This window comes from Perkinsus marinus (genome assembly GCF_000006405.1).
Source record: "Perkinsus marinus ATCC 50983 genomic scaffold scf_1104296939758, whole genome shotgun sequence".
Classification (NCBI taxonomy): domain Eukaryota; phylum Perkinsozoa; order Perkinsida; family Perkinsidae; genus Perkinsus; species Perkinsus marinus.
Window position 1 is genome coordinate 299,422 of NW_003213081.1, and position 20,268 is coordinate 319,689.

The following is a 20,268-nucleotide window of genomic DNA, read 5'->3' on the forward strand; positions in this document are numbered from 1 at the left end:
CATCGTTATAATAGTTTGTTGATAAAGATGGTGCTCTTGTTATTGTTGATGAATGATTATTATCATGTACAGTGTTTTTAGATCCTATAGTATCATCAGTAGTATCAATACCCAATATCTTCCATAATGATGCGGTATAATCACTTAGTTCATATCCTTCTATAACATACCTGTAAAGCATTATTATTACCATTACTAATATGATAGTAATACCTACCATGATACGAGACATAGTGATATGATGATATGATGATGGAGTGGTAAGGATAATATGTTCAGCATGAGGGTATTCACCCAACTATAGAAGAAGGATAATATTATCACCATTTTAGTTCATGACTTGGGCCCGAAATCATACTTAAATGTGTATCATGGTAACCTGGGGGGTTGGCGTAAGGTGGCATGAGGCTCCTCACCGTAAGGCTCCTCACCGTAAGGCTCCTTACCCTACAAGGTGCAAGGAGGGCCTCCTCATGTAAGGCGATTTCATAGGAGGCATTTTTGGGCCCCTCCTTGCGATCCTTACGTAAGGTGCCGTAAGACTGCTCGGGGGGTACTGCACCTTATCGCACCCTCCTTACCATTTATGGGAGCTTCGCTCCGCTTATTCCCGACAGCCCGCGCGTCTCACCCGCGGATGATCGATCCCCAAACCATGCATCTTTACCACATTCGACTTGGCGTTTCAGCGGTCATTTATGGTCATGACCGATTGCCCTCCAATGAGTTGATGGCAAATAAGTTTTCGAGTTTGTTCTATCTAATGGCAATAACCATATCCTTGGCTTTATTGAAACACTGCGTCGACTCTTTCATGCGCATCGGTGTTTAGGTGCTCCTCGTGCTCCTTATTGGGGTTTACGAGGTGTACCTTAAATTTAGGAGCATAATGTGCAACTGTAGTGAAAGCACCCCGCGTAAGGTGTAAGGCACCTCGCTCGTAAATCCAAGGTGCACCTTAAGGAGCGTTTCTTGTGAAGTAGGCCCCTGTCTACATTCCCAAAATGCCCCAGAGTTGCTATACTCTTGAGAGATGGGTTGTTGGCTCATACTGTTAAACTGCATCATCGAACCTGTAATCCGGAATTGATGTCCATGAAAAGCATTTCCCTATCCACCACTACCACCACCATCAATGCTAAACAGATGTCTCTATCCCATTATTATCAGGAGCCTCGTTATCAGTATTTATATCTATCATCATGACAGAATTTAAGAAGGCTGAAGATCTCTTTGATAGACTCCTACAGGCCCATGAGACGTTGGTTATTAATCATTTACCCAAAGCCAACAGCAGCAGCAGAGATGAGTAATAATAATACTCATATGTTGTTGGTAGTAGTAGTAGTAATGATGATACGACTCAATAGATTACCACCATCGAAAGAGGATTTACAACAATATAACAACTTCGAGAACTTAATAAACCAGTGTGGTGATTATATATTAAAGTTTAAGAAACGCTTATTGGATGCCAGTAAGAATCCTGATGTAGCAGTGTATGGGCCTAAGATGAAGACTAAGGTAATGGTAGTAGTAATAATATATTATAGTAGTAGCTATTATAATACTAGGTGGAGGGGTTAATAGAGAGATATGAGCAAGTATATGAGCAGTACCAAGATATCATACAACCATTATTTGAGCATGCTGTATTAGAAGAAAAGGACAGATTAAGAAGGGAAGAGGAGGTATGATAAAGACGTATATCAATATGTAGAGTAATGCTATTATTATCAAGAGACGCCAAAAGGATAAGAAGGACGCTATAGAAAAGGATGTAGAACAGAAGGCTCAATGGGCTGCTCACTTTGATAAGGTAATACTACTACTATATAATTATTATTACTATCACCATGTTACTCATTATTGTTATTATCAGACAAGAAAAGAGATGGAGAGAGCACAGCAAGAGAGGGAAGCAGCGGATAAGGTATTATTATCATTATAATAGAGTATATTTCATGGTTCATCATCATCATTATAGGAGAGGGCTGATGCACAAGATGCTGAGTTAATAGCTAAACGTAGGGAGGAAGAGATTAGAATACTCTCAATGGATGAGGATACTAAAAGTAATAATAATCGATCACAATAGGGGATAGAAGGAGCTAGTGATATCTACAATTCTTCTTATTCTTTTTAGTATGTACTTCTATTAGAGAAATGTTAGAAGATAATACAAGCATGACTATTGCAGAGTTACGTATGCATTTGGGTAAGTTAAAAGAGTATATATCAGCAATAGTATCAAGACCTGAAGATTCACAATTACGTACTATTAGATTGGCTAATAGATCATTTAATGATAATATTGGATCATTACCAGGGGCAATATTATTCTTGAGAGGAGTAGGCTTTCAACCAACTATTGATAATAATAATACTAGTGATATTATACGCTTTATTAAATTATCGGAACCAGATGCAGTTAAAGATTGGAAATATTGGGGAGAATGGCAGAAGAGGTTAGAGAGATATGTAGACTTCTTATCATCCTTTGAGAAGGAGATGCCTACTAGTTTTGATAGCCAAAGATTATTTATCGATCAAGCTAATATAAATACTAATGAAATCATCAAACTATGGCATACTACTGGTATTACTACTGGTATTACTACTCATATTACCACACAATGTTGATAATGTGCTATCAGTGTGACGAGGATTCATCATCATCATCATCAATAAGATTGAGTATTTCATCACTGTTTCGTATTCTACAAGTGCTCTTTAGTAATATTATTCAATAACGATACATGAGGTTAGAGGATCCAGTAGTTGTTCCTAATCTATTATCATCATGTTACCATCATGTTGTTACCCTTTCATATCCCGTCTAACGAAATCCGCAGCAGCAGCAGCAGCACCAGGTGGTGGTGGTATTGATCCATTCCGATCGCCTTATCTTAATTCCATATTACTACTACCCATCAATAATAAGCCCTCCTCTCTAATACTGCTGCCAACAACAACAATCATATCATCAAGTATCAATACTTACCATCAATGGTCATATATTATTAGGATCATCAGGCACTGTATACTTATCATGCTGGAAATCAAGCCAAACAGGGATAGGAAGAATAGTTGATGATGATAATAAGGATGATGCGAACACCTTCACTTATTCGACGATAATTTCCAATAGTGGTACTATCATCGTTATCAATATTCTAATCGTATAATTATGTTTAGATAAGTTCTCCTTCTACAGTACTACACTACTATTACAATCACTCATCACCGACGCATCAAAGAGTATCTTGTCATCATATAATGATGATGATGATGATGCATCAACAATAGCATCATCATCATCAGAATATGATGATAATGATAGTATATTAGCAGAGAGCAGCTATCATAGTAGACCACAGCCAGACCCAATTAAACGATGGTTATGCATTGTATCAAGTATGGTTACTTTAGCAGGATTATGGACATCAGCAATAGCTTTCCCTGCTCTCGTGTTGTAATAATCTAATACTACTACTACTATCAACACACACAACAACACCAAGAGCATGATAATAATAATCATCATCGTGGTCGTCGTCATCTTTGTAGTTACACTTGTATTAAGAGTTATTGGAATACTTTGGGCATACTACTCACATTATGGGCTACGACTATGCTTATTCAATTTCCTCAATGTAATATTAGTTATAGGGAGAAAGCGGTGGCGATATTTAATGCATGAACAGCAGCAACACTGTTGCTGCAACAGAGTCTCTTCATTGTAGGTGATGCTATTAGAGACTATCTATTACGTGGTTGTGAATATTGGTTTAATGGTGTTGATGTTATTTTCCAAGATAAGCCAATGAAAGATCATACCATATTCTGTTATCATCCTCATGGTGCTCTTGCCATTGGCCTTACTTCAAGTATACGTTTCTTATTCCATCAATTAGATCATCATTCTCATAACTATCCTGTTATAGTTGCATCCCCCTTTCTACGGTAATAATAATAACCCTTATTACTATCATCATAATCATGATCTTTTTGAGGTGGTTTTGCCCAACTTGGAAGATTCTATTTGATTTATGCGGTATACAATTTGGTGGTGCAGGACGAAAGGAATTCAAACAACTCTTAGAATCAGGCAAGAGCTGTGTAGGTGTAGATGAAGATTATGATGATTTGTTATTAACCGCAATTGATTATTGGTTTAGGTACTCATAACTGGAGGCTTCCATGAAGCTACTATTACATGTCCTGGTACTGATAGGATATACCTTAATAATAGCAGGTAATAATAATGAAGAGTAGTAGTTATGGAAATGGCTAATAATAATAATTATTATTATGATCAGAAAAGGATTCGTTCGTTATGCCCTCCGTGAGGGATATTCCCTTACCCCTGTTTATGGTTTTGGTGAGACTGATACATTCTCTAATGTAATTATTGTATGTTGTCGTAATTATAATTAAAGTGTTGTCATTAAGGTACAAGGGATGTGGGCTTTCCGTTTCTGGCTTAATAGTGGTACTTTCCAACTTCCAGCGGTAGTGCTACTATGATCGAGATGATATTAGTGATGATGTAAGAGGGAATACTTTAGGTATGGGGATTAGGATATTGGTTATGTCCAATACTTCCTAAAAGGGAGAGGTTGAAGATAGTCTATGGCCGACCACTTCATTTACCATGTATACCCAATCCAAGTCGGGAAGAAGTGGATAAGTAAGCTATGATAAGTCTTGAGGTAGTTCTAAAAATATTAATCAGATATCATGCCATGTATATTGAGAGAGTTCGTCATCTCTATGATAAGTACAAACCGTATGATCGTCATCTTGAGATATGGTGATGTAACTTTCCGGTGCTCCGTTATCCCCTCGGTTGCGTTGTAGATAGTAATGAATATGCTCAGACATGTAAGCAAACAACAGCTGTGACGTACATCTGTGTATCGTTTCCATCTACCTATGTTTTGCTATAGTGGAAATGTCTAAATGGGCTCAGTTATAAAATAGCAAAGGAGCAAACTGAGGATATGAAGTGTTACGCTTGGTAAGTACTTGACAGATAAGCAAAGCTACAGAGAGGAAACTAGTGAAGTGGGAGCCACAGGTGTAACCTGTGAACGTAGTGTAAGCGATCCAATACCCATAATGGGTGTCCCATTACTGTCCTGTGCAGCACGCAACTCAAGCTAGAATCTCCACTACTATAGTGATAAGTTTAGTCGACCTGAGCTGTTATTCTCTGAGGTTTTGGGTGTGTCGTCATGTTCCGATACGTCAAGTACATTGCGCGCTCAAGATACAATCTACATACTCGATTCGAGTGACTCGAATCACCACTGATGGTGTGTAGTGAAGCGTCGTAGTAAGACGTAAGCAGTTCGTAATCAGTACTCCTAATCTACACTCCTTACTCTCAAGTTCCATATCAAGTTGAGGTACGCTTACCCGATGATGAGTCTGAAAGGAATCTAACGAAGGAGCACAGCCTCCTAAAGAATTGGATGTTGCGTTGATAGACCGAAAGGTTGAAGATATCTTAGCATGCTATGTTTTTCAGAAATCTATGTTTGTGAGATGGCTTCGCGGAGGCCACCAATTCGGCAAGTAGCGGAATCAGATTCTTGACAAGAATTACTCGTTTCAAGATATCGGTTCCTGATTTCATGCAACTGTGCAATAACGGTACAGTGTAAATCTTCATCATCTGTAGCCTGAAATTGATGTCCTCCCCGTGAATATGATTTCCTTGTTCACAAAACTGGTCGCCATAGATAGTTCCTGACTGCAAACTCGTGATTACATGTGGCTCCATATTGCAGCATGCATTAGAGTGCATATAAGGCGCAATACTGTAATCGAACGCAAAATGCTACCTCATAACTGTGTTTGCTCGATTGTCTATTACTAGTACGAATAATGCAAAATGACAAATTCGCTAATAACGCTAACAGGAACGAAGTTTGAATGAATGAGCAAGACGCTAGTATGCATTTCTAGAGTAAGATACAAGAGAGCAAATAGCCAAAACATAAAAATACCGCAGCGTTGTCACATAGCGGCAAGTGCTAACTTGTATATTTCATGCAGAAACATCACTCAAGAGCAAACCCTGAAAGATGCCAGACTAGATAATTACAAAACAAAACATACGAAACAGCAAATGAGCACAAGCCGACAGAATAACGAAACCGTGCGAGAGAAGCACATCTGGGCAAAAGTGCCGGTGTGTAAAATATTCCGGAGAAGAAACAATGCAGCAAAAAAGTAGCAAAAAAGTGCGACTTGCTGAAAGATAGTTCGGTGTTTGCTACTTCCAACATTTGGTTGCTGAAATGTATACTAGTATTTGCTGAGGTCTAAATGTGGTTGCCACTTCATAACCTAAGAAGCAGCATATACACGAGAGAAAATAAGTGAGACTGTCGGAAATTATAAAATGCTAGAGGCTATGAACACGCATACCAGATCCTGTATCCCCCCCACTGGAGAGGGATTCTTTCTTATGTTGGTATCATTAGGAGGATCATCTTGCTAGAAACTCATTGACTACTCTCGTTAACATATATTACTCTCCCTGAAGAAGTATCAATGGTAAAATAAGCTCCTCATGATATCACAGTGTAGTAGTGTAAGCTCTTGATCAGCAGTCTGATGAGATAGATCAGAGTTTTTTCCAAGTGACAAGGTTGGGTGCGTATTGCCAAGATTGGATGATGAGATAGTGTTAATCTTGAAGCCAATGGATGAGGGGTATGTCAGAGATGAATGCATATTATCAATCTTGCACGCGATATTTCCCACTTGTATCAAATATGAATAAATATTGATGTGACACTGACATGGTTACCTGCACATCTGCACTTCATGATAAGCTCATCCAAAGATCTATACGATATACACCTCATTAAGTTGATTGAGACCTAACTGGTGAGGGAATACTGCAACATAGGATAATGTATTAGCACAGGTATTCAGAGGCGTGGAGACGACCACACCCACGACCACACCCACGACGACGACGACGTTCATGATGTTGGTGATGAAGGTTGGCTGGGTGTGTGAAATTAACACAAGAGTGTATGAATGTAAGGATAGAAGAGAATTTTAGGAATGGTTAAGATTATGATAGTACATAATTATTACTCAATAGTAGTAGTAGTAGTAGTAGTAGTACAACAATGACGATAATAATAATAATACATACAACAACAACAGAGAGCAATGCATCATTTACGACTACTTATACAATAACACGGAGGACAAGGATGATATGAATGGTAGTAGAAGGAGCATTTGATAGGAGGATTCGAGCTCCATCATTGGAGTATAATAATAACAGAGCTTTAAAGAGAGCTGTGCTCCAAGCCGCCTGTTCCATTACGGCCGCCTCTACCTGTTCGTAATGTCGAGGAGGATGACGACGACGAGGGGGAAAAGTAGGCGGCGGTGGCGGCGGAGAATGCCTGTTGTTGTTGTATTGTTGTTGATGGAGGGATTGGTGCCGACTTAAATGATGAAGAGTTCCGACTTGGGAGATTGCCTGGTGCACCTGATATTAGTAGTAGTAATAACATACGATGACCCTGATTAACCCTCGTAGATATGATCTCCTTACTCTTCCTCACAGGCTTCTTATCGACATGCTTATTCTTCCTGTTGTTATTGTTACTGTTGGCCTCCTCCCGATAATCAATAGAAGAGGTATTAAGATAGGGCTCAGTGGCGGAACTCGCTAAACAAGAAGAAAAAGATTATATGCATCATGATGATGATGATGATGATGATGTCGCACTTACTCAGGGTGATAGTCGAACCTCTTCCTCTTCCTCCTCTTCTTCTTTTTGTTGTTGTTGTTGTTGTACCCCCTATCGGAGGTATTATTATACTAACATCATTATTACTAGCAGATGATGATTTCTCTGATACACGGCTCGCTAATGATAATTTACGGAGCTCTTCATCTTGCAATTTTCGATATAGAATCTTCACTCGATTTAAAACCTTCACAGTGCGAGCAGCAATTCCTGAGATACCCCCTCTAGGTACGGTGAGCTTGGATACCTAGAATAAAGGACAGTCTACTACTTGTCAGAGGAGAAGGATGATGATGATGATGATGACACGATTCACTTACGAAATGTTGATCGATAAATTCATTATTCAATTTCTTATTCGTTTCTTCACCAGAAGCAGCGATCATATCTTGTTCAAGCCAGAACTTAGCGAAGGTTATCAGAGTGTATGCATATCTAATGCATAATGAGTAATCCTCTGATACCGCATACTACTACTAGGGTAGTAATGCTACTTACAGGCTCCCACTAGCAACCATAACATCAGACCACAGGATGATGTTATGACAGGAAGGCACACGAGGATCAGCAGCAGCACCAGCACCAGCACTAGCAGCTACATCAAGTATACTCCCCCGATGATGATGAGGGTATGATGATGATGATGACATTGGACAGGAAGATGATGGGGCTAGTGGTCCCTCCTGGAGTAATGATGAGGAATAATACAAGAGGATGATGGTGAATACCTCTGGTATTGAATCTGTCGATGATGCTGCTGATAATGATAATGATCCTTTTATGATTGGGAGATTATTCATCTTAGAATAGCGTAGAATGTCGTCGTCGTCGTCGTTATGCTGATGATGATCGTCATGATCAATAACATTCCTCCTCTTGTATCGATATGCTCCATCAGAATACCCAGCAGATAGTGATTTATGTAGAGACATCCCCCCCTCAGGAGCAGCAGTAGTAGTAGGCAGATCCATAGCTAAACATGATAGAGAATAGGTCTCAGGTGAGATGATCGTGATAAAACGACTATTATTATAATGATGGTGATGACGTCCTACATGATGGTGCAGCTATCCTCCTATTCCTCATCATCCCATCAATACGTTTACTATCCTTATACAAAGTATTGCTATGATTATAGTTGGTATTACCTGGATGATATTACTACTACCATCATTAATCCATCATTCACATCATCATCATCATCATTCAATACTACTACTACTACCTGCTACTACTGGGTGATGATCTACATCCAACATATCACTGCCTCTCGAGGGTAATGGGTGAATTATGATACCATGAGTATCATCATCATTATCATCATCGTCAGCTAGGACTTCATATCTAATGAATGATGATAATGATATCTAATGTGGAGGAGCAGGCTGCTGCTGCTGTAGTAGTAGCTATTGTACACACCCATAAGCATCTCGATCCCGACCTCTTCTAACACGTATAAACCTAGAGAATAATGTCGATACCGAGATTCGAACCCGAGTCCCTTAGTGACTTCCTCTCGATATCCTTGGGAAATCCTGGAGTAACCTTCGTAGCACTACTTTGTAACCACCAACTTATTACAGCACTGACAGTCAACAACAAGAACAACATGAAATACTCAAAACCATGGTGGTGGTAGTAGTAGTGCTAGTGATGATGATGATAATGATTATACGATCGGCCGCCTTATGATTCTTACTCAAAATCTAAATTACGTTTACGGTACCACTCCTCTCCTACTCCATGGAATAGTTCTGAAACCTGAGTAACCACCCTAGATATTATCTTCTTCTTTTGTAGCTATACTTATCTAATACTCACCCTTTGATTAGTATTCACCTGTCTACATATATCTCTAACCCATTTAGCAGCGTTAACAGCGAATAATCCGAATAATTCTGCTGGCTGCACTGATACATTACGTATTATCTAATGAGTATCGTGGTGATAGTGATGATAGCGACGACGATAGTCTACTGGTAGATAGTCTACTGAATGATAATAATAACAATACTACCTTTAAGACAACTCCTGCTGCCTCATTCTCCTCTACAGCAAGGTATATCATCAATAATAGAGCAAACATACAGGAACCAGGTCTATTGAGGTCTCTACCCAACGATCTGAATATATACTCAAGCACTTCACGTTTGGAGAAGAAGAAGAAGACGTCGTACTCAAAGTCTCGCTCCGAGAATCCTAATGCTTGCCAATCCTCATTAGTATTATCATCAGAAGAAGGATAACATTGATCTGATAGAAGACTGATATTCATCACAGATAGACTTATTACTACAATTACCATCTATCGATGATGATGATGAGGAGGATGATGAGGAGGAGGGAGGTATTCTAGGCTTCGAGAGTGCAACAGCACGTTTAGTGCCCCGTAATAATAAAGTAGGCTGTTGATTTATTATATCGGCAGATGTAGAAAAATTATGGTATTCAGTATGCAGAAGTACAACAACAAAGAAGCGAGCAAGCCGAGCATCAGAGTAGATGTTGGGGTCGAACTCTGTTACCAATGATAATGCACTGAGAGGATAGAATAACATCATCAACAACGACGACGACCAATACTAATACAACAAGTCTATTCTAGTAGTCTATTATTATTACTACCGTAATATCTTCCGAATCCTCCTCGTATGAGTATCGGGTTTCCGTAGACATCTAACCTATAGCAATAATAATATACAAGGACCCATACTCGATAACAATAATAATACACTTGCCGAATTACCTGTTTCCGCCGCCGCCGCCGACGCCGACGATGACGTCTATGACCACCACTAGCTTTAGTAACCCATGCTAGACATTGTCGCCATCCTATGGATACTGGAAGAACTACTCTCACTACTATTATTATGATACTACCTCCTTTGTGTTGTTGTTCATTAGTAGTAAGACTCTGGCCATTAGAATCTGCTGCCTCATCTGGTGACTCATCCGAACTACTGCTACTGCTACAAGTAACATAATCCATATACTGAATAATGAACTAAGTAGGAATCGATGATCCAGAGATCTATTACCGAGTCCCATTCTGAAGTAGGTATGTCCGCACTACTGCTGCTATTAGATACTACTTCCTCTCCCTGTTCCACCTCCACATTATTAGATCTTGGTCGATTCCTCGTTACTAATGTTGGTTCATCAACATCAACATCATCATCACAGCCGCCAATAGTAAGACCAAGAGTTGGTGAATAGGACGTATTGGGATGTACTGCTAGTATGATAAATACTATTATTATTAATGGATACTACCACATGATGAAGTATTGGGAATCCTAGATGGTAGTAAACTATAGAAGGATCTTGATGAACGCTGATGGTTATTATTATTATTGTCCCATGCTTGAGAATTATCCGGAGATGATGAAGTAGATGATACCCGATCTAGAAAGTAATATAAGGATATCATTATGATACCACTCCATCACCAATAATACTACTTAGCCGACGGGTGGCTAGGAAATTATCCCATCCTCTAATGGCATCAGTGACGAATGATGATGACGATGATGCTTGTTGTTGTTGTTGTTGTTGTTGGACTTCCGCCTTTAATGATACAGTAGGTATACTGTATCTGCTACTACTACCTAGTGTAGCATTAACAGATGATGGGGGAGCATTCGATGTAGTACTAATAATCTCATCAAACCCATCAAACAGACCTACACATCATTATTACTACTTAGTATTGACTACATTCACTACCATTAGGGAACTCCTGTGGATAATACCGACCACCATTCTCCTCCTGCTGCTGCTGCTGCTGCTGATTATGACGATTATGGCAACCATTAACAGTATGCTGCTCCTGTTGGGGTTGAATATTCCTCTTGCGTATTTTACAAGGAAGTGGCCGTTGTCGTTGTTGTGTTAGACCTCTATTGGACCTACTTCGTATCTTTAATAATAACCTAGATATTATCCCTACTAAAATACCTATCCGTTTCCTGGATCCCATTCCATCCTAGCTGTTCATCACTATTACCATTCTGCTGCTGTTCATAGTGTGAATGTGAGCCTGCTGCTGTTGCTGTTGCTGATGCTGATGCTCTGTTGTTAGGCCGCCTCATTAGAGATGCCCAACCGGAGGTTTATCATAATAATAATGCCTAAAGTGATCTGGTGATTAGGAAACCGCAAGATTAGCAAGATTGTCAGTCAATACTGTCCCCTGAATATCTTATATAATCCTTATTATCGCCACTATTAGTAGTTGATGATAGTGTTCACCAAAGCAGCTTATTCAAGTATCGAACGAACGATGATGATGATTGTTATTATTATCTAAGACGAATTTCGACATTAACAAACATCTGAAGATGTGGCATCCCCAAGAGTGGACGACGACGACGGTACCGCAATGATCTCTAGGGTATTACGTAATCTAAACCTATACAGTAGTAGTTGCCCATTAGCAGCACTAATGAGTAGCCAAGTAATAGTATATGTGAAGGATATGAACGTCTACAAGTATCTATAACGTGATCTTGTTAATCATTCTGATCAAGGTGATGATGATGATCGTGATGGACTCGACATTTAAAAGCGACGATATTTGATGATGATGAGAGTAGTTTCTCTTAAGTAACCTCATTGTGAAGAGCATAATTATTGTAATAGCAGCTCTAAGGATGGTTACCAACAACACGAGCCTTTCATCATCATGAAGATGTTAACACATAACCATTTCATGGACATCCTGTCTTCATCACATCTTCACCATTTTCCTCCACTTCACGGTTCATGAAGTCCAGTTTGGTACTACTTGAACTCCCAGCCTTAGCTCTCCAAGCGGTGATGATATCAAAGCCACTACGTAAGGCACTGTAGCACTTCCGGGCGGCGGCGGCGGCAGGACCCTGCCTGGCATGCTCCTCCTTATCTATCTTCAGACATATCTCTGCTACTACAGAGGCAGTGGTAGCATATCTATGAGGGAAGGCACAGAGTAATTGAACCAACTTAACCAACATGATCATATTAGACTCTTGATGACTAGTCTTCTCCGACTTGACGACCCTCAGTGTGCCCCCCTCAGTATGCTGTCCCTTAATATAAGGTCCCCAATGGTGGACCCAGAGCGACATCACTGCATCTAATACCAACTGTTCATGACATTCTATTAAGGCATCTCCACACTCTCCTTCTAGAAGTCGTGCCAAGGCATTGATGACCTCAGGTAACTTATTAGGGTGTGTAGTGACAGTATGTATAAGGCTTAGAATACGAACACGTCTGTATTGAACTACTGCACTATCAATATCTATATTAGCAGTAAGATAGATATGCTTATACAAGGGTGAGTCTGCAGCAGTATGAGTACTCATCATACTCCCCAAATGAGCTCTCATTATGCTAGTACTCATCATCTGAGATGACCTGGACAAAAGGCTAATGAATGATACAGTTCGAGTGCAGCAGCAACAACAGCAGCAGCAGCAACAGCCTCGTTACTACAGATAATTAGATGGCTTCTGAGGAGCAGGCGGTGGTCGTCGAGCGAGGGAAGGATGTGAATTGGTCGTCGTCGTAGTCGTAGTCGTCGTCAAGAAATGGGTAAGGTTTAAGATAGGGCTGGTGATGAGATCAATATCATCTAGAGCATGTAGTCTAGGTCCATCTACTGTACTAGGAGGCTCCTCAAACGTAGAGTATACGAGGAAAGGTAGGAGGAGATCATCATCATCATCACCACTCTGAGATGGGCATGGAATATTGACGATCGATAGAGTTAGGCAGTCGGCCTTACACCTACATCAATGGGAAGGGGTAAGCACTTCATACGGAGGGGTGTTGGTGTAGAAAGCGGATGTTCTCTGTGGAGACAAGTACCTTTGAGATCGATAATAGCTGATGGTTCTCTAGGGCTAAGAGGTTGTAATGCTGCCTTTGTTGTAGGCTACCCTCGAATCTCACCATCATCCTGGAGGTAGATGATGTCCTTAGACTCTTTTAGTATACCTTCTTCATCCACTGGTATATCTCGACTAAACACTAGCCCTACGTTGCATATGCGGATGATCAATGATGAATCACCATCACCACCACTACCACCTGCTACTGCTACTACTAGGATTGAATAAGTCCTGCCATTACTCACTTGTATGGTGATGGTGGACTACCCTATTATCCCAGAGGTCTAGGTATTTCCCAATCAAGTACACACCAACAGATTGGTGTTCTGCCTTTGACGGTATCATATCGACGACATCATCCTTAGTTGATGTCGAGAGAGGCTCGAAGGCCTGTGAAGGGTTCTGATGAGGCATGAACTATCACCATCCTACTCACCGATCCGATAGGTGCTGCTCCTGCTCTAATAGAGTCTACCTTGTATTTGGCAGATAACCTGAATAGTTATCAGATATACCAAGGTAGTAGTAGTAGTAGTAGTAGTAGTAGTAGCATACCACCTGTTGAGGTCTTCAGTAAGGAGTACCCATCCTGATGGAGGGATCGGTAGCTCGATGGCCTCTCCTCCTCTTCCTCTTCCTCGAACCACTAACGTGTCTATAGCTACTAGTGGAGGGTGAATAAGATGACGGTACTGGTAGTAAAGGGTTATCAATAGTGCTAGTAGCAGCTGCTATATGGAATACTTTAAGTCTTTGATTGAAGCCTTCCACCAGTTGAAGGAACTCGGACTGGCAGCAGCCCAGTAATCGAAAACTGAGCTCTACGAGAGTGGCGTGATTACCAATGGATACAGCAGCATTAGCAGCTTCCTAAATGTATCAAAGAATAGCATCATGATGAAGAGGGGAAAGACATCATGGTCGTTCTTGTCGTTGGCTGCCTCCTTACAACACTCCTTCTTTGATCATTAATAGAGTCCTCTAGGTTCACATCATTAGGTTGCATATCCTCTACTACTTCCTCATTAGATGTATCCTTGTCCCCTTCAACCACCTACACCACAGCCTCTAAGTGAGTACAGATGATGATGCTGCTGCTGCTCGTGACCACCACCCTAATGATGTGCCTTTCATATTGCCTACATGCTTCAGCTATCACTTCTAGATGAGGTCTAGCATAATCCAATACCTTCAAGATTATGTATGATAATCGTCGGTTATTGTTAGCGGCGGCGGCGGCGGTGGCCATCACCCACCTGCCTGAATAACTCTATTCGTAGCTTCTGCAATAGTGAATGCTGTAGCTCTCCTCCTTCTGCCTCATCCTGCTCTTGGTTATCAGTGGCATGATGATGATGATGATCTAATAGCATGAGGACAACACTCGACATATGCTGGTAAGAAGAGATGTACCCTCTTCTTCTTCCTCCTTCTCCCTCTCATTGGCGTTCAGTAATGATGTTGGAACTCGTAGTACTTCCAGTAGTAAATCGATTATAGAGATCTACCAATGGGACAGCAGTATGATGAAGAAGAAGCCGAGCATCACCCAGCACATACAGCAGAGGTATCCTCGTGGTCGTCAATACCACACAGTCCTTGAATGATCCTATCAGAGTTGATGATACTACCACTCTCAAGACTTGCAGTCCAGAACTCATATCTACCACACTCTATGTCCCCATACCTCAAGTAGGACTAGGAGCACCACCTACTTTACACGTAAAGCCTTCAATAAGAGTAATGCATCATGTACGAGTCGATCCTCTGCTATAGGATAATGATGATGAGGAGGAGGAGGAGGAGCCATAGCCTGTAGTTCCTCGAGTTGGGCTAATATGAAACATTATCAACATCATCAACATACTCACCCCTACTCAGGCTTTTGATTCCCTCATTGGCTACTTTAAGAGCATTCTGGTAGGTGGTAAGGGATGGCAGTCCTCCGTCTTGATCCTGATGGGCAGGCGGCGGCGACGCCTCAACACAAGCACATAGGAGGCTGTACAATTGTACCAACCAGATGATATATCTATAGTAGCTATTAGAGGACATAGTAATGGATATTAATATCACTTAGCATCTCTTAAAGGGATACATGCTTCCACGGCACGTATAACATAGGTTAGATGTTGAACCGAGATATGGGGTATAGAGTGTTGGTAGGTGAAAGTAGCAATACGGCATACGATGGCTGAGGCTGCCAATACTCCAAGATGACAATGGAGGCTAGGGCTCGATACTCCCGATACTCTGAAGAGTAGTACTACACTCATTGGCTGCTGAGTACTACTACTATTACCGTTGAAAGATGAACTCAATGACCATAGAAGCCTCGGTCATTATTCTGTTACATTCGCTTGACAAGCGACTCCTTGTAGTAAGGATGATGATCGCTTCTTCACGAGTTAATTCTTCCCACTCTATAGTTATCCTTTGTATCTCCTTATCCTGAATAAAATACTCGAATAGCAACTAGTAGATGTCATCACGATTATGTCAGCTGTTGTTGTTGCTGTTGCCCTTGTCGGTAGTTGTTCTCCACCATTTGGGCTACTACTGCTGCAGAGTGACTGCTGATGAGCCCTCTTCCTTCGTACAGCTTCCTCCAACAACAATAGTTCAGCAGCCTCTTCCTGACCTTCGTGATGATCCGCTTTCTTACTTGCTGATGGCATGATCAGTAATCTCTCTATCTACCTCGAGGAGTGTTGTATTGACATAAACTTAAACTTAAACTCAGTGTATTGAACAACATCGATTATCATCACCCAAATTGGGTATGTATATATGTTAATAAGGTAGTAGTAGGAATACCTCTAGTAAGGGCTCTATCAGGAGTTTGAGCTACACCAGGGGCAGTCTCCATCCTCAACTCTTCTTGTAGTCTAGCTACACTTTCATCCACCTCTCGGACAGCACGAAGTATCTTCATCATAAGCCTACATTCAGCCATACTACCAAGTGCTACTACTCTTACATCAGGATTCTTAGAGGCTGCTTCCACACGCTCATCTGACTCTCTCTTTATCGACTTATAATACCCTAGTGTCTGATGAAGGGTAGTAGTAGTAGTATAGAGGGAGGGGGGAGTACTCACAGAGATGGGATAACCTTGGTCAATGGTTGATAGTTCCACAGGCAAGAGGGTCTTAAGAGTATGAAGTGATGGTAGACGGAAAGGTTGAGGATCCCATAGGGCAGCTTCTATTGCCTTTCTTGCTTCCCACATAGACTAATAATACACTCTTTAGTAAGAATGAATAAGATGATGATAATACTCTTGGTTCATCGATATGATGGGCAAACATTTTCCGTCTGTATACGGCCTTAAGGACACCTCGTTGTTGCTGCTGCTGGTGGTGGTGGTGCTGCCGTTCACATCCCTCCTTCACAGTGGTGTACCCCTGGCGACTAGTTTCAGCCTAAAACCCCAAAATAGATACGAGGAGCTATGTCCTCTACATACTGATGATAGTGTTACCAGGTGAGGAGTGGACTTGAGGTGTGAAGGGGTTAGAATGATTGCTCTTCTATTCCCCTTCTTATGGCGATAACGAATACCTGTAGTAGTAGTAGCAGAGACAAGAGGGAATATAAGAATCCCATCGTCAACCACCACGTTGATTAGATGATAATGCTTACGGTCATGTCCTAGCTCACTAGCTACTCGAGTCTTGGCTGCTGCTGCTGCTGTTTCCTCATCAACAGCCTGAGGAGCCATTATGAAGAGTTCGTGCAGCGGGCCTACTGCCCATGTTTAATTCATGAACAACTATAATGGAACATTTAGCTCATTGCTTGCTGCTGCTGTTGTTGCTGTCCAACACGTAGTGGGTCCAGAGTAGAGAGTTGACTCGATGATAATCGAAAACATGTTGATAAGAGCCTACTACCAACGATTGTTCCTCCAAAGCGAATTGAATCTCCTCTCCAGTCGCCGTGACACCTGATATAAGCAGTAGTAGTAGTAGTATGATAGGGGCTTCCGAGGCCATGGATGGTTGGATCCCACTCTTATCTAGTCCTTTCCAACCCGAACTTGGATGATGATGATCCTCAAACATCACAGAGGATGAGTACTGTAATAATAATAAGCAACCTCCACAAGTAACGCATCATCCATATTCAACTTAACGACTTCTTCACATGAATGTGATTAATGATGATTGTCTTGGTGTCGTTGGCATCGAGCTTTCATAAGGCTGGATGCTAATTGTCTACGGAGATCAGAATAGCCCGTCATGATCATACCATCATGATGATCATGGTTAGAGGTCTAAGATCGAGAAGGATGGTATGATCATCAATGCATACTACCTCTGAGGTGTCCTGTCCTTCAAGTGGAGGTTGCTGCTGGTGCTGGTGCTGCTGCCTTGGGTAGTCGACAGCATTGGATGGTGGTGGCGGTGGCTCCTCTAGATCACCCCTACCATCAGTGTATACCATCGGTTAGTTATCTTTCCTTCCTAGATACCTCTGTTCTACTTCATCATCCCTTTGTTGTTGAGGCGGCCTTGCTGCTCTAAGCAACTCTCGTTGTCGTCGAAGATGCTCTGCTCGAGCTAAAGCCCACCATGAGGGATAAGTATAGCCATACTCAGCAGTCAAGTCCTTACCTTCAATATCCTCCTTTGTTGGTCTATGATCGTTCCCTAATACATTAGTGGTCACCACTTGAGAAGAGGAGGTCACCACAGCATGCTCAACAGTAATAGGTATCGAGATCGCCTCCCCTCTACCTTCACGAAGAGGAGCATCGATAACATGATATCGTCAAGCGGTTAAATAAGGCTCCTCACCCTCTTTCGACACTCTGGGAAGGTCGTTAACCTCGGTGGTGGTAGTGGTGGGTAGTCGGTGCTGCCGCACTTTGAGTGGTGGTAATGGTGACTTGTCCACACCATCATTGGTATTCCCTCTATCTAATAGACTTAGTTCTATGGCTCGTTGAACATCCTCATCATCTTCTGATGTATCAAACGGTACTAAAGATGAGGAAACCTTTGAAGTAAGGTCAGTGTTGTTGTTGTCAGGATTGGCTTCTAATGTTACTAGAAGGCAGCAGCCGTCGTGGTGAGTCTAACGACTGATTGTATCCCTCACGGTGTCGTACTCACTTTCCCCCTCGCCTGCAAATCGAAGGCTCTCCTTCAAGGCGGCTTGTAGGAGTTGCTCATCATCATCATCCTCGTTGTCGTCGTCCTGGTTACTGTTGCCATCATTATGACTACAATAACAGTCGAGTAATCCACATATACAATGATCCCTAACGAACCATTGCTCATGCTATTGGGTTGTATAACCGTAATTCTACACAGATTGTACCTCACCATGAGGTGATGACTGATACCAAGTTATTATTAATGCACACACACTATGAATGCCCTAATACAGGAGCTCACCTCGATGAAGGATCCATCTGATCAAGGGCATCATTCGTTTGTAACCCATGGTAGCTTTCTAACATAGCTATATGAATGGATAAGAGCATCATAACATACTACCTGAACCCCCTCGTTCAAGTTCTTGTCGTCGATTCAACATGAGATCCTTAAAATAGAGAAAGTCTTCAGTAGCCATCAACCTAGAACATATCCCATACACTATATAGTAGCATACTCTTGATGACGGCAATACTCCAAGTATAGTAATACTGTTATAGTGCGGTATGCTGATCGTTATGTGATATTATCTACTATTAGGTTGGGGTTATCATTGGACTATACATATGTTATTCCTTCTTTATATGTTAGAGTGTATCATCACAATAGGTAGGATATTCCATCTTAAGTGTTTATACGATATCAACTAAGTAGCTGACCACCTTCGTAAGACTATTCCACAGTCACCGCCATCATCAACTTCATCTAGGAATACTTGAGCAAAGAGGTCTCTATTAATATCTACACATTGACTTGATACAGTATTGAATAGTAATAAATGATTAACTAAGTTCATTAAGATGAGTATCCAATAACCCATCCACAAGGTCTCGAAATTTATTATGTATATCAGTATACTCTAACTTGTTCTCAGATGTATTATTGTCAAACATCATACAATGGTCATCAATAAACCGGTTTAGAGGTACCTAAATAGTGTATATATAGTATCAGTCTCCTACCCCTCTTACTGTCCATGATTGGCTCTGCATACTTTGGATAATATAATCCCGTAACCAATCGATAGCTTCAACTGATGATAGGTCGTCAGACATTTAAGTTGATGATACCAACCTACTCGACTCCGGGGCGGCAGCAGTACCAGTACCAGCAGCAGAGTTTCTCGTTTATCGCTCGCCCGATAATCCAAAATTCCGTCGCCGCCGCCGTTTGATTTCAAGTAGGACTTGTTATGCCCCTGCTTGGAATCGAACCTGCGGCCATTCGATGGAAGGCGAGTGCATTCTAATGTAAGTTATTTATTAATGGTTACCAACGCCATCACGTTATATGGGAGTGTAGTGATTGATAAGGCAAGTAAGGATCTTGAGATAGCTACACCACTAGATCCATTTGGGTCGATGAATGAGTCATCATGGAGGAGAGGGGTAGCATGTCTAATTATGGCATCATTATCATTCTCTGTGATGAGCC

The 20,268-nt window shown here is 41.3% G+C and overlaps 6 protein-coding genes across 6 annotated transcripts in view; 2 read left to right on the top strand and 4 right to left on the bottom strand.

Moving 5' to 3' along the window:
- The window catches only part of Pmar_PMAR029294 (conserved hypothetical protein), a gene marked incomplete at both ends in the record, with an annotated part of 1,666 nt that extends 1,260 nt beyond the window's left edge, over positions 1–406 (top strand). The window contains one exon of the mRNA XM_002782387.1: positions 333–406. Within this exon, the coding sequence (XP_002782433.1) occupies positions 333–406 (74 nt within the window). The remainder of the gene's footprint in view (positions 1–332) is intronic.
- A 796-nt stretch (positions 407–1,202) lies between these two features.
- Pmar_PMAR029295 (diacylglycerol o-acyltransferase, putative) lies at positions 1,203–4,626 on the top strand (the record flags this gene model as incomplete). Its single annotated transcript, XM_002782388.1, has 11 exons — positions 1,203–1,309; positions 1,371–1,524; positions 1,575–1,691; positions 1,721–1,819; positions 1,883–1,933; positions 1,988–2,075; positions 4,079–4,122; positions 4,182–4,258; positions 4,323–4,407; positions 4,456–4,515; positions 4,585–4,626. The coding sequence occupies 11 exons, from the start codon at positions 1,203–1,205 to the stop codon at positions 4,624–4,626; spliced, it is 924 nt and encodes a 307-aa protein (XP_002782434.1).
- A 2,859-nt stretch (positions 4,627–7,485) lies between these two features.
- Positions 7,486–9,052, bottom strand: Pmar_PMAR029296 (hypothetical protein; the record flags this gene model as incomplete). Its single annotated transcript, XM_002782389.1, has 5 exons — positions 7,486–7,528; positions 7,776–7,864; positions 8,114–8,228; positions 8,292–8,388; positions 9,019–9,052. 5 exons carry the CDS (start codon positions 9,050–9,052, stop codon positions 7,486–7,488), a joined length of 378 nt encoding a protein of 125 aa, XP_002782435.1.
- A 714-nt stretch (positions 9,053–9,766) lies between these two features.
- Positions 9,767–10,715, bottom strand: Pmar_PMAR029297 (hypothetical protein; the record flags this gene model as incomplete). Its single annotated transcript, XM_002782390.1, has 6 exons — positions 9,767–9,781; positions 9,811–9,916; positions 9,971–10,046; positions 10,419–10,474; positions 10,540–10,607; positions 10,674–10,715. The coding sequence occupies 6 exons, from the start codon at positions 10,713–10,715 to the stop codon at positions 9,767–9,769; spliced, it is 363 nt and encodes a 120-aa protein (XP_002782436.1).
- Positions 10,716–12,502: 1,787 nt separating this feature from the next.
- On the bottom strand, positions 12,503–13,372 carry Pmar_PMAR029298 (hypothetical protein; the record flags this gene model as incomplete). The annotated part of the gene is made up of 2 exons (XM_002782391.1): positions 13,272–13,372; positions 12,503–13,193 (listed from the first exon to the last, which is right to left on the bottom strand). The coding sequence occupies exon 2, from the start codon at positions 13,181–13,183 to the stop codon at positions 12,503–12,505; it is 681 nt and encodes a 226-aa protein (XP_002782437.1). The 5' UTR covers positions 13,184–13,193; positions 13,272–13,372.
- Positions 13,373–16,330: 2,958 nt separating this feature from the next.
- Positions 16,331–17,393, bottom strand: Pmar_PMAR029299 (hypothetical protein; the record flags this gene model as incomplete). Its single annotated transcript, XM_002782392.1, has 7 exons — positions 16,331–16,365; positions 16,487–16,598; positions 16,650–16,721; positions 16,770–16,904; positions 16,951–17,094; positions 17,154–17,233; positions 17,315–17,393. The coding sequence occupies 7 exons, from the start codon at positions 17,391–17,393 to the stop codon at positions 16,331–16,333; spliced, it is 657 nt and encodes a 218-aa protein (XP_002782438.1).
- Between the last annotated feature and the right edge of the window lie 2,875 nt (positions 17,394–20,268).